This window comes from Myotis yumanensis, unplaced genomic scaffold, assembly GCF_028538775.1.
Source record: "Myotis yumanensis isolate MYYU_CA2020_CCGP unplaced genomic scaffold, mMyoYum1.0.hap1 SCAF_1, whole genome shotgun sequence".
NCBI classification, from domain to species: Eukaryota; Metazoa; Chordata; class Mammalia; order Chiroptera; family Vespertilionidae; genus Myotis; species Myotis yumanensis.
The window spans coordinates 214,450,451-214,463,188 of record NW_027223752.1 but is presented as its reverse complement, the minus strand read 5'-3'; the positions used below and the strand labels follow the sequence as shown (position 1 = coordinate 214,463,188).

At 50.4% G+C, this 12,738-nt stretch overlaps 1 protein-coding gene across 1 annotated transcript; it reads right to left on the bottom strand.

The window, feature by feature from the left end:
- Positions 1–205: 205 nt before the first annotated feature.
- Positions 206–4,867, bottom strand: PHOX2B (paired like homeobox 2B). The gene is made up of 3 exons (XM_070397447.1): positions 4,402–4,867; positions 3,366–3,553; positions 206–2,401 (listed from the first exon to the last, which is right to left on the bottom strand). The coding sequence occupies exons 1-3, from the start codon at positions 4,640–4,642 to the stop codon at positions 1,886–1,888; spliced, it is 945 nt and encodes a 314-aa protein (XP_070253548.1). The 5' UTR covers positions 4,643–4,867; the 3' UTR covers positions 206–1,885.
- Positions 4,868–12,738: the final 7,871 nt, after the last annotated feature.

Genomic DNA, 12,738 nt, shown 5'->3' with positions numbered 1-12,738 from the left:
ATCCTGGCTGAATTTGGCTGCATGGATTTCCACTCCCCAACCAACCAGAGCCACTGTGGCTTCTAGAGATTTTATGCAATTTCCTCTGTTCTCCCTCATCATTTTAAAAATTAAATTTAAAAGAACGAATTGAGGAAAATTCAGAGGAGTTCAATCGCTAGACTTGCTTTTTGTTTTTATTATCAACAATCAAGTTAATGGTACACTCTTGGAAAACTATATGCACATGTAGAAATATTTCCCTTTTAAATAGAAGCATTCATTATAACACATATAAATAAATTTGAAAATCTGAAACATAACTTAGGACGCTTATGTTCACAAACAAGGTCCAACAAGAAGAAAAAAAAAATCAGACAGACATGCACCTGATAACAAAAATATATACCATTGTCTGAACCGTGGTCTCTAAACACAAAGGAATTGAACCCGTGAGAACCTTAGTACTCCGTAAAGACACGCCATAGAGACTACAAGAAGAGGAAAAACATTATACGGTCACGTAGAGGAGACGGTCTGTACTGATATTAACACGATACAATTGAGTCACAGAACACAGTTGTAGAAAGACACCCAAAAAGTTAAAGCCTCAACATTCAACTAATATCTATAGTTTGTGCCTTTTAAAATAAAATTTAAAAAAACAAACAAAAAAAAACCTCAACAGAGATGTCTAAACTGCGAGAAGAATGGAATCATCAATATACAGTTCATCCACCATACAGGGTGTGAGTCCATTTCGGATCAAACAGAAGTGCAAACCGAGACACTTCTGCAAACTAGTGTGCGCGCCTTTCCCTCGCTCGGTAGATTTCTCAGTAGCCAGTTGCACGGACTGCAATCGACTCCAATCCAAAGCAGTGCCGAAAAGTTCAGTAAAAGCTGGTGGAAGAAGAATATGCCGGTGGGGGTGGCAGGAGAGAGAAAAACAGGGAAGCGTTTTGAAATATGAGACACAGTTTGCAGTTTGCAGATGAAAGGCATCTCATGTATAGGGCATCTTTCGGGGGGCCGAGTGGCTGCAAAGATTCCGGGGGTTTGGGAGTTGCAACTGCGTGGGGCTCCGAAGCGCTGATGGCGGGATGGTGTTCGGCCAGGTGGGACAGGCAAGCGGACGCGAGGACGTCCCCTTGGCCGCGGCGACAATCTGCAGGAGTCTTCGCCGCAGCGGCCGGGCCGAACCCAAGGACAGGAGGGGAAGCGGGACTGGAAGGCTCCCTCGTCCCCCCTAAGGAGGAGCCCAAGGGAGTCTGTGCCGTCAGGAGGGACCCCATTTAGGGTTCACAAAACAGAGCCGCCAGACAGTGCTTGCTGCAGCCTCCCTTCTCTCCCCCTTTACTTGTTACCCTTAGATTTTAAAATCTTTTTTTAAAAAACGATTGCTGCCTTCCTAATTTTTTTTTAATTTGGGGGTTTTTGTTTTGTTTTGTTTTGTTTTGTTTTCTCTTTTTCTAAGCAAGTCACTGAGTTGGTTATGCCCCCATCCATCTCTTTCTGTCACCTGCTCGGGCCACAGATACACATTCCCAGAGACAGACACACACGACACGCAGACACAGCCCCCTGAGAGTGCCCCCGAGTCCAGGCCGCGCCGCTCCCACCTCCCGGTCCGCAGGCGGAGCCCTGGCCCGTCTCCGCGGCCCTGGGGCAGGTGCGAAGCCAGGAAGTGTTTTGTTTGTTTTGTTTTGCTGGGGGTTCGGGTTTGGGGTAAGAGTGGGGTTGCAATGGGGGCGATGCCGTTTTCTCTTTATTCTTATCGCGATTACTTTAGGCTTTTCCATGAAAAAGCCAGGGCGGCAGCGACGACAATAGCCTTGGGCCTACCCGCTCGCCCACTCGCCCGCCGACCCCGGCTCGCCCGCTGCCGCCGCCGCCACGTCCCAGATCAGAACATACTGCTCTTCACTAAGGCGGCTTTGGCACCGTTGGGTCTTTGGAGCGAAGATAGGACGCTGGCGAAGGGCCCCCCGAGTGAATCCGGGATGGAGGTGATGGGGCCGGGCCCGGGAGCCCAGCCTTGTCCAGGGCCCCCGGCCGCCGCCAGGCCCCCCGCAGCCGCCGCCGCCGCCGCTGCTGCCGCCGCCGCTGCCGCCGCCGCCGCCGCCGCCGCGCCTCCCTTGCCGGGTTCGCCTCCCGGGCCCCCGGGCCCCGCCGCCCCCGGGCCGCCGGCCGGGCTGGGCCCGCCGCCGCCGCCGCCACTCGCCCCGCAGCTGGGCGTGGGGTTGGGGTTGGGGCCCGGGCCCCCCGTGCTGTCCGGGTCGGTGCTCTTGGCCTCCTTGCTCTCGTCGTCCCGGGAAGAGTCGGACTTCTTTCCCGAGGAGCCGTTCTTGGCCGCTGCCGCCGCGGCCGCTGCGGCGCGCTCCTGCTTGCGGAACTTGGCGCGGCGGTTCTGGAACCACACCTGGCCCGGGAGGGGAGGGGAGGCGGGGGATCAGCGGGGAGAGAGACCCCCCGGGAAAGAAAAGCGCGAGTTAGGAGGGTGCGCGGCCCATGGGAGTTCGTTTTTCAACTCCACGCGCCGCGGGTACCCTCCGCGCGCACCCAGTCCACCCCGTCTGCTCCCACCCCCTTGTTGCTGGTGCAACTTGGGAGAAATTTTCTTAGGGTGACTTGAACGTGCCAAGGAAATGGCGTCTTACAGAAGAGGTCAAAAGGCGGCCGGTCCCAGGGCGGCCCTAAAATAAAAGCCCTTACTTTGTCGGACCTTGGTTCAGTCTATTTCTTGAGCTACTCCAAACTCGCCATCGGCCCTAGGCCTCGAGTCTAAGTTAAATAAACCGTAATTGGTGGAAGGAGGAGGGGTCTCTGGGTCTTCGCATCCTGACCTTTGAGCCTAGAGACGCGCGTGCAGGTGGCGCACTGCGCCTCCACTGGCCGGCTCCCCTGGAGAGAGCCCTGTCCCTAAAAGGTCAGAGAAAGCCTTGGTTCTTGACCTTCATGGAGTCGAAGCCCCTTTGCGAACCTGATGCAAGTCGTCGTTCCCTGGAAAATGCACCTGTACGCGCCAGCTCCAAATTAAAAGCGCGTGGATTAGGAGGCATTTGGCAAACACATATGTTTATAATATGCGGGCAGCGTCTGCACGCTCCCCAAAGGGCGCTGCCGGGATGCCTCTGCAGCGCTGGCCGGGGTGGAAAACACTTTGCAGCTGTGAATACGTGTGTAGCCGGGAGCGTGCGCCCAGGCCCTTCCTCTCGCGCACAGCCCTCCGAGCCTGGCCTCTCCTTTCAGCCCTGAGCAGCGGGCCGGGAGAGAGAGAGAGAGAGAGAGGCCCCAGGGTTCTGAACCTTCGGTGGCACCCCCCGCTCCCGCGCCCACAGTCAGCCCCCGACGTCCCAGCCGGGTGGTGTCCCGGGAGCGCGTACCTGGACGCGCGCCTCCGTGAGGTCGATCTTCAGGGCCAGCTCCTCCCGGGTGTAGATGTCAGGGTAGTGCGTCTCGGCGAAGACCCTCTCCAGCTCTTTGAGCTGCGCGCTCGTGAACGTGGTGCGAATGCGCCGCTGCTTGCGCTTCTCGTTGAGGCCGCCGTGGTCGGTGAAGAGTTTGTAAGGAACTGAAGACGAGAAAGAGGACAGAGTGTGAGCAAAACGGTCTGCAGCGCGCGCGGGGGCCGCGGAGCCCGACGGTGGGGACTTCGAGGTCAGGTGTCCCCGGAGCCGCCACCGACGCCAGAGCGGGAGAGAGGCCGAGACGAGCTGCCGAGAAAAATTCGTTACATACAGACACGGGCGCCAACTGCGGGGTTTGGCGAGGGCCCTCCTGGCACAAGCGCCTTTGGGTGGGTTAACCTATAGCATCAGAGACCCCTGAGAGCCAGGGCGCGGGAGAATGCTTTGATGAGGGGAAGAAACGAGAGAAGAAGGAAAAAAGTCCGAAAACCTCAGTGGGAATATCAAGGAGCCAGGGAAGACGTTACCAAACGCTCCCGCGGTTGGAACTTTTCCATTCTCAGGAGTTGACCCAGCCCAAAAAGTTGGGGGGAAAGTGCTGCAAAAATAACAATAATAAATTAAAGAAGTAATCCTCAAAATGACCAGCCCAAGAGGTGTGAGCCGCTGTCGGGTTCTTTAAAAAAGAGACACTGCCAGTAATGAGCTTTACTCTTTGTTATTTAATTATTTTCTAAGCTTTACGTCTCATCGCAAAGTAAATAAATTATGCCTATCATTTTGGCAGCTTAAGATAATTTTGTTGGCGGTTCGGGTGTGACTAGGATAGTGTAACCCTGTAAGTGAATTACCCCTCCCTGCAATCGCTTCTAACGTGATAAATTCTTTCATTTGTGTAAGCAAATTTCGTTTGGTAAATACTAAACACATTTCCATTTTCAAATGCAATCAAGGCTTCCTATATACGGGCGGAAAGGCAGCTTCCTCGGCTGAGAAAGCCGGCGGTCCTTACCTGCGGCGTACGGACTGCTCTGGTGGTCCCTGAGGGTGCCGAGGCTGCAGGATCCCGGCGTGAGGGACGGGCAGCCGGACGTGGCCCCAAAAGTGGTCCTGATCGGGTTATACTGGAAGCCACTGGCCTGGCTGCAGGAACTGAAGTCTGCATAGGCTGAAGCCAGGCTGGAGGTGTCCATCCCAGCCATACAGGACTCGTAGGCAGAGGAATTGAGGTAAGAATATTCCATTTTATACATTGAAAAGGCTCTGGATGGCTCAGCCAGGTGGAAAAATGAAATCAAAGATAGGTATGGAGAAGGTGGCTGGAGTGGGGAGATGTGCACAGCTCCACGCCTGCCTCCAAACTGGCCTCCTTACTACCAGCAGAGCCTAGTTTTATGAAAAAGCCTCCTATGAGATGCCTTGTCTGAGGTCTCTAGAGCATATAGTCCTCATAATAAACTTGGCTCTTTCCACTTGGACAATAGCAAAGCGGTTGGTCTTATTGCTGGCGCTTTTTACATGACAATAACTCATCCGTCTATTGGGCTGGCACTGGGGAACTGAGCTGTCCAACCTCCCTATCATTGATTCCTGCATCTCTAATTAGAATTTAATACCACACCATTACGCACTGAGCCCCTGATCCTCCCTTCTAACCAGCTCCCTGCCCTTTAATTCAATCACACTACTTGGAAATAATGAAAGTTGGGTGACGATTCTCCCTGATCCAATTTCCCCGAGCTTTTAAGCCTTTTTAACTGATCATATACCTTAGGCATAAATTGAGATGGTGTGTGTGTGTTTTCCCCCTTCTTCGTCCTCTTTTTCCCCCCTCGGTTAGGAAGAAGAAACCTTGATGTCATAGAAAACCTGTTTTGTAAGAGCGTTACACGCTCAATTTAACAACAAGCCTACCCCCTGAAGTGCATGAAATGTTATAAAGGACTGGGACATTGGCAAGACTCAGGCGCCCTGTAACATAGAGTAAGTGAGCCAAGGGGGTTTATGTGAACGATAAGCGAATTTCTTTAAAATACACCTGGTAGAGGGGTTTTTTTTAAAAGGGCATCTTATAAATTGCATTTCTTGTCGCGGCTTCATGTGCTTTTCTAGACACTCAGCTTACACCGTCACTTAAAAAGAAATAAAAGAACAATGCTCTTGAATGTAAATCATCTGAATTCTCAAACGATGGCTTCTTTGCGCTCAGCTCTGTCTTTCTGCCTTAGCGTGAGCTTAGCATTTTGTTGGTTTGGGGGTTCTGTGCGGCTGTTCATCTTAATGACGCCCTAACTAGCAAGTGAACTTGCAATATCCCCAAATGTGTCTCTTCTATCCCACTAGGGTGCCCTCCCTCCCTTTTTTCTGCCTCCACTGTTTTGGGTGCTCACAGCCCCCCCCCCCCCCCCCCCCCCAGACCCGAGGATGGCTGTCTGTTTGCCTTTTAGGTTCACTGACTACAGTGAGAGAATCCTTACTCTTTAAATGCCCAGGTTCTAGGTTGGGCATTTTTCTTGTCCAGTTCCTCGGGCTCTTTGGGTGCTCGAGGGGAGGCAAACAAAGAATTCTGCAAACGGTGATTTGTGGACCTCGGTGGCCCCATGATTTAAGCGGAGGGTAATTTTCATTTGGTTCGTTAGGCTCTAGCAGAATAAGGGAAACTATTTCATTAAATCCTTCCTCTCGGTGGACAAGAGGGGGAATGCTTAGTTGAATCGCCGTGTGGTGTAAACAAACCCTGGATATTTTATATGAATTAAATGTGTAGATAATTAGTTTTATTGCATTCATTACCCCCTTTATGTGCTCTGTAACAAGTCAGTAATTAAAGTAACAAACTCATAAAGTCTTTATAGGGGCATTTAGGCGTTCAGTGTTTGCCAAACTAAGTGGTTTAATTCGATGCTAGTGCCGGGGAGTGGATGGGCGCCCGCTCTCCGCTGCCACGGTGTTTTATTGCGCACTAAACTGCAACGGACGCCGCAATGGATTAAACCGAGACAGCGGCCCCCCAGCCCCGCGCTGCTCCGCCGGGTGAGTTTCAGGTGGTGGGGCGTCCTCTGGACGTGAGCAAGCGCTGCTGGCGCGAGTGCAGGCAGCCGGGCCGCCGAGGAACCTGCTGATAGTTTTATGGGGAGGGCTGATGGTTTTATGGCAGTTGCATGTTGTACAATGCGTATTTGATAAAGAAGGGCCCTTGGTGACCAGTGTGCACTTTTTTGTGCACGGGGGCGAAATGAAAATAAATGCGCGCAAGGTTTTACTGCGGCGGCAAACAAATGGCCACGCTCTAAATGGTTTTTCTTTACGGTCACCAGACAAGAGGAGAAAAGAGATGCAAGCATCTGTCTCCAGTCCCCTAAACCTAAAGGCCGGCAGAGACGGATGCGAATCCAAGTGGCTTACAGTGGGGATCTGTCTTTATTTATCGCTCTCATGAATATGAATCTGCTTTTGGGCCGGGAGGTGGCTGTGCCCCTGTGGACGCTGCACGTGGAATTTCCCCAGCAGGACTTAGCCTGCCCCCACCTTCGGGGTTGGGCGGGGGTGGGGGGTAGGTTGTCCAGCACATGGCTGAGATCGTCCAAGTTTTTGGAAGCCCTCGGACTTTGGGGTGGGCGTGTGCTTCCCAGTCTTCCCCTGCGACCCTGCCGCCCGCCCCAGGTCTGAATTGGAGGATGGAAATTTGGGGAGCGGGCCTGAATGGCACCCACCCCCTGGGCCAATCAACTCCCCACCCCGTTTCTGTGGGCTTCAAGCGCTTTTCTCTGCAGAATAGGGTAGCATAGAATGGGTGTCTGGGAGGGAATGCGTTTTGGCTTCAAGGTCGGTGCTTGGCAATAACCAGGCCCACACCCCTCCTGGCACCCACTCCTTGGTGCACCCTGAGCGGTGTCTCCGCGCGCGCGCTCAGCTCAGGACGCTGCATCCCCGCCCCGCGCCGCCGGGGTCCGACGCCGTGCCCGGTGGGAGGCAGCTCCACCCAGGGTCCCACCTGGCACCGTCCTCGGGCCTGCAGCCACTGAGGCGGGCGAGGAGCCGGAGTGTGAGGGCGCTGGGAGGAGCGAGGGTTGTTGGGGCAGCTTTGGATGGTGTTGAACTTTGGGATTCAGTCTGTGCAGGAGGCAGTTCCTTTGGGGAGAGGAGTGCAGCGTTGACCTGGCCTTTGAAACTGGCACCCGGAGAAGGAGAAGCGGTGCAAAGGGGTCAGGACTGGGCCACACGGCTGGGCGAGGTCTGGGTGCAGGGGGCAGAGGGGGGGCGCTGAAGGGAGCGGGTAAGGAAGATACAAGGGGGGGAGAGGCGGCGGGCGGGGGAGGTGCCCGGGAGAGCGGGCGAGGGGCAGGCAGGGCCGAAGCCTGTACTGGGCACCACCTCGTGCTCCCCGCCGCACCTCGCTCGCCCTGGCTTCCTCTCCCCGCCTTGCACTCCGGGCTCCCACCGCTTGATTCCCCGCCTCCTCGGATCCTGGCGCCAGCCCTCTCCCAGGTGCCGCCGGCCCTGGTCTCTCTCCAGGCGCCCCCTGGTGCCCGGCCTCGCCTGATCGGGTGCCTTCTTCCCTTTGTACCAGGAGACCTCGGCTCTGGGACCACGGTCGGATGAGCAAATGCGCTTGACTTCATTTTCCCCCTCCCCGCTTTGTGGGCCTTGTAGGTTTATTTTGTTCGGTGTCACCGTCCCTCTCCCCATCCCCACCCCCCTCCCCCACCATCCCTGGCCCGGCGTCCCCTTTGCCCGTCTTTTGTGGCCCGGGGTCTTGCTTCTGCTCCAAAGATGAAAGGCCTGTGGGGCCAGGCCAGAGCCCAGCCCCAGCGCCCTGTTTTGTTCGAGTTGTGCTTTCTACACGCGAGCTCTCCCCTAAAAGTTGTACCAAATGGTTAATTTAATTATTCCAACTATAGACCAACTGCTTCAGCAGCCTCCACCACGCGTCTGGGAGGAAAAAAGAAACCATCTATAAGAAATAATCTAATAAAAGTGAAGTGTAGAAAAACCCCTCCTGATTTTCAACCGGCACAAATAGAATTAGAGCTTCAGCATCCTTTTCCCAAACAGACCTTTTGTCCAGATCACAACTTGAGCCAACCAGCAATGTGTACAGTGCCTGCTATTTATTTTAATAGAGGCGGGTAGGTAGGGAGATGGATTGATAGATAAATGGCCACATGGATAGATGGATGGTTGATCCATCTTCCTCTGACTTTCCTTTCTTAATATGTGTACACGGTTGATTTTTTTTCCCCTGCTGATTTTTTGAATCAATAATGGAAAGGCAATGTTATGTGGTAAAAGAAGGGGGAAAAAAGGTCATTTAAAGCACAAAAGAGGGAAGAGACTACCAGCATATATACCATGAGAAAAAAAATGTTTACATGCTACCCAGTACCAAGTGAAAAAGGTTGAAAGTTTAAAAGAAACTTTTCTTTCCTTTTCTTGCCATTCATAAGAGGGTTTCTTTTTCTTCTTCTTTTTTTTTCCTTGAAAGTCAGAAAGAATGTTAGAAGACAAGGAAACAAAACAGCAAACAAAATGCCATTGTATTGTAGTAGCAATTCATGGGAAAACGCTTGTCAGCCTCCTAATGCCTCACTCCTAGGAGGCTGTTTCGAGGCTGTTTCACCGCAGGCGAAGCACAATAACATGGGAATGAATAAAATATTAAATACCAGTGAGACTTTCCGAGGAATTTTCTTTTTGATTGCTTTATTTGAGGCTGCATCCAAATTATTCCGGCACAGCGAGGCCACTGCCTGGCAAAGACTCAACTCAGAACCAAGACTTCTCTCAACCATAGAATTAAAAGGCAAGATTTGTCCTGAGGGGTTCTCAAAAAAAAAAAAGAAAAGTTTCTGCAGGCAGCAGCCTTTTCCACTCACCTGCACTAAGAAAATAACGCAGACTAGATTTATTGGGACGCCATTTCCCCAGAACATAAAGCAAGCCAACCACAGCATCCCCACACATGAAGATCCACTGATGTAGACATTCTCCTAGCATTTTAGAACTTGCACCACGTTTTCCGTTTGCCTAGCAACCATAATACACATGTTTCATAATAGAGACTCTTTGTATTTCTGGTAACAAACCTTCTGGCACTGTGAAACTAGCAATTATTAACTGGTTGACAATAGTGTATACAAAGCCATTAACACAGTGCTTGGCACTTGGGGAAAATACAGTCAATATTAGACACCAGAGTTATGATCATGCTACTGCTGCTGCTGATGTTGGTATTTTTGAATTGCATAGTAAATACTTGACTTTGAAATTTAGACAGTGCATGGTCACTCTCTTGCCTATTGATTGTGTATAATGCCTGTGGAAGAGGGTAGACAAATCAAAGAATGGGCTCTAAGATATCAAATGGGAGAAAATGAAGCAACCAGGCAGAAAACTTGTATCTTCTTGGAACTTACTGGAATGCACGTGTGTGTATAAGTTAAGTATATGTATTGTCTTACATTACACACAGTATTTATGCATGACGAATGTGGTACTTTACTCCTATATGTAAATATTGTATGCTCAGGATCATGTCACTTTGAAAGGCATTTGTCCTGGGTTAGCTGTATGGATTTGGGTTGGAGCTTTATGGCTAACTTTTAGATGGTGTTTCTGTATTTCGATTAACTTCAGAGCTACCCCAAAATCCATCCTTTTAAGGACATCAGCATGGAAGAGCCCCATTCTACTCCCCTCATTCTCTCTCCCTGCCAATGCTATGATTAGCAGAAGGGGCTGGCTGTTACCTTTTTTGCAGGAGTTTGGCTAATAGTAGTAACATCTGCTGGGCTGGTGGTGGGGGAGACATGAGGCATTTGATCAGAGGCACAGATGTAAAAGTGACATCTGCTTGTAACAAAGGAAGGAGAAACAAAATTAAATTAGCCAGGGAGGCCTCTCTGTCTGAACCAAAGCGGGGGGGTGGGGGGGGACTATTTGAAAAAGGAGGGGGGAAATAATCATGAGCCCCAACGAAGCTTGGAGGATGCAGAAGAGCATTTGCAAAGAGGACCGTGATTTTCTGGGCCAGAGCTGCCAGGATACCTGGAGTAGCAATAGCCTCAGGTAGCAATGTCCTGAGACCTTGAAGTCATCTGTTTATGCTCCAAAGAAAAGGGTCAGGTGAGATTATCCTACTCAGCTGAGCGATGCCCTAACCTATGCGACTACAGTATGGGTTGAGAAACCACGTTCAGGTTGAAGACAAGAAGAGGGTAAGCCCCTGGGGTTAATATCCCAGTATATTTTTTGGATGAAAAATTTAGGGAGAAACATATTTTTATTTCATAGCTATATCAAAACTCCTTCTGCCAACTACTAAGAACGATCATTTTTTACTGGCCTCTTATGTGTGCTTAGAAAACTGTATCTGGCACTTAAAACCTACATGGTGCTTGAAATCGGGCTCAATTTTGGGGCGGGGGGTGGAGCATAGAGAGGCAATGTGCTCAGCACCTTCCCAACCATTGTCTAGGAAACCGCATGTGTTTCCCCGCCGCCCCCCCCCCCCCCCTCCCAATAATGATCACCTGAATTTCTCCAAGTGGAACGGATTTTGATAGCTTTATATAAATTCATTCCATAATGATAACAGACACCAATGGACCAGATTCCCTCAGCTGCCTACTTCCAAATCTATAACCAGTCAACATCTGTGCCCACTTGCTCCTCTGCTTTCCTGCTCTATGCAGTGGGGAGCCTATTCTAACCTAAAGCCGATACCTCCACCGAAGTGGAGTCATTAAGATTACCAAATCCACTGAGGATTTTCCAGGCCCCAACTAGCTTGAATGTATAAGTCACTAAGGTTGTATAACAAATAGGTCCAGTTCTTCCCATTTTTAGGCACATAGTAGGATTTCACTTCCCTGCCCCCAAGAAGTTCGATGTGGCCATGTGACTTGCTTTGGCCAATGAAAATTGAATAGCAGTGGAAAGTTTGACTTCCAGGTAGAAGCCTTAAGAGTTAGTGTTCAAGAGTCTCTACCTTCTATCTTTTGCCCTGTTTTATAGCAGCTGACAGAGTTCAGGTGGTGGCTGCTTGGTCAGCAGGAGTTTTGGAATAAGGATGCCATGGAGAAGAGGTCCCTGCAAACCCATAATGGACATGTAGTTTCCTAGATTGTCAGAAGGATTCTGAAAGAGGTGACATCTTCCGTGCTGGGTACTCAAGGATGATTAGGAGTGAACAAATAAATGGCAGTGAAGTGGGAAAGGAGGAAGTTACAGGCATAGGAATCAATGATAGAATCCCAAGCCAGAGAAAGCATGATGTGGTTGGGAACCTATAAGCAGTTCAGTTTAGTTAAGTTTTTTGTTTTGTTTTTGTTGTTGTTGTTGTTGTTAAAGCAGGAGAGATGGGGGGGGGGGGGGACAAGAAAAGGTTTAATGAGATAGAAGATAGACTGAAATCAGGTCCTATAGGACTATGGACACAGTATAACGTAATTTGGGAGGAAGGAATGAGGGAAAGCCAAGACATAAACTGTGGTCCTATTCTAGGCAAGAAATGATGGATACATAAGCCAAGAGAATAGAATGTAAGGTAAAGAGAAGCAAAGGGATTCAAGAGATGTGAAAGAAGTGGAGTCTTTGGACAAGCAGAGTACACAATTCTGCCCAGGGCTGAAATTTCGGGTGTCCAAGAGAATACCTCAGAGCACAAACTCTCCCATATCTGCTCACAGGATCTTCACTTCTGTAACTTGGGTCTAGAGATCCTCATTAACACGCTTACTTCTCTAGGTTAGGTAGACCTTGATGGTATCAACCATTCATTCATTCAACCCATAATTATTAAATACCAACTATGTCCTAGACATCTGCACTTTAGCATACAGTGGTTCAGATACTGTCTTGAAAGCTGACTTTTGAGATGGACTAAACCCAAGTACTGCAGGCTTCTGAGTGGAGGGGGAGCCACTGGGCTGAAAACAGAGCCCCCCCCCCACTCCCTGCCACAAACACACACACACACACACACACACACACACACACACCAGTGCCACTTGGGAAAGTTTGGACACTGAATTTGCAGGAACTAGAACTCCACACTGGATTGGCCACCAGACCTGTCACTGCTCATCTAGGAAAGACCTCAGTTGTCTCAGGTATTGGGATAAGAATGAAGTCCTAACATTCAGTTCATAGCGTTTTTGGTTTTTTGGCCTAAGAAGTCTTCTACATATATTTCTCTATGAAGAAAGAACATAATGGGAAGCGTGTTTGGTGGGAAATCAGAGGAGGCATTTGAAGGTTAGGGAGCAGAGTGCAGCATGGAGAGCAGAGAGAAGAGAGTGATTGTGCTCTGTTCCCCCGTCCTTTATATTGAGGTCTTAGGACTGCC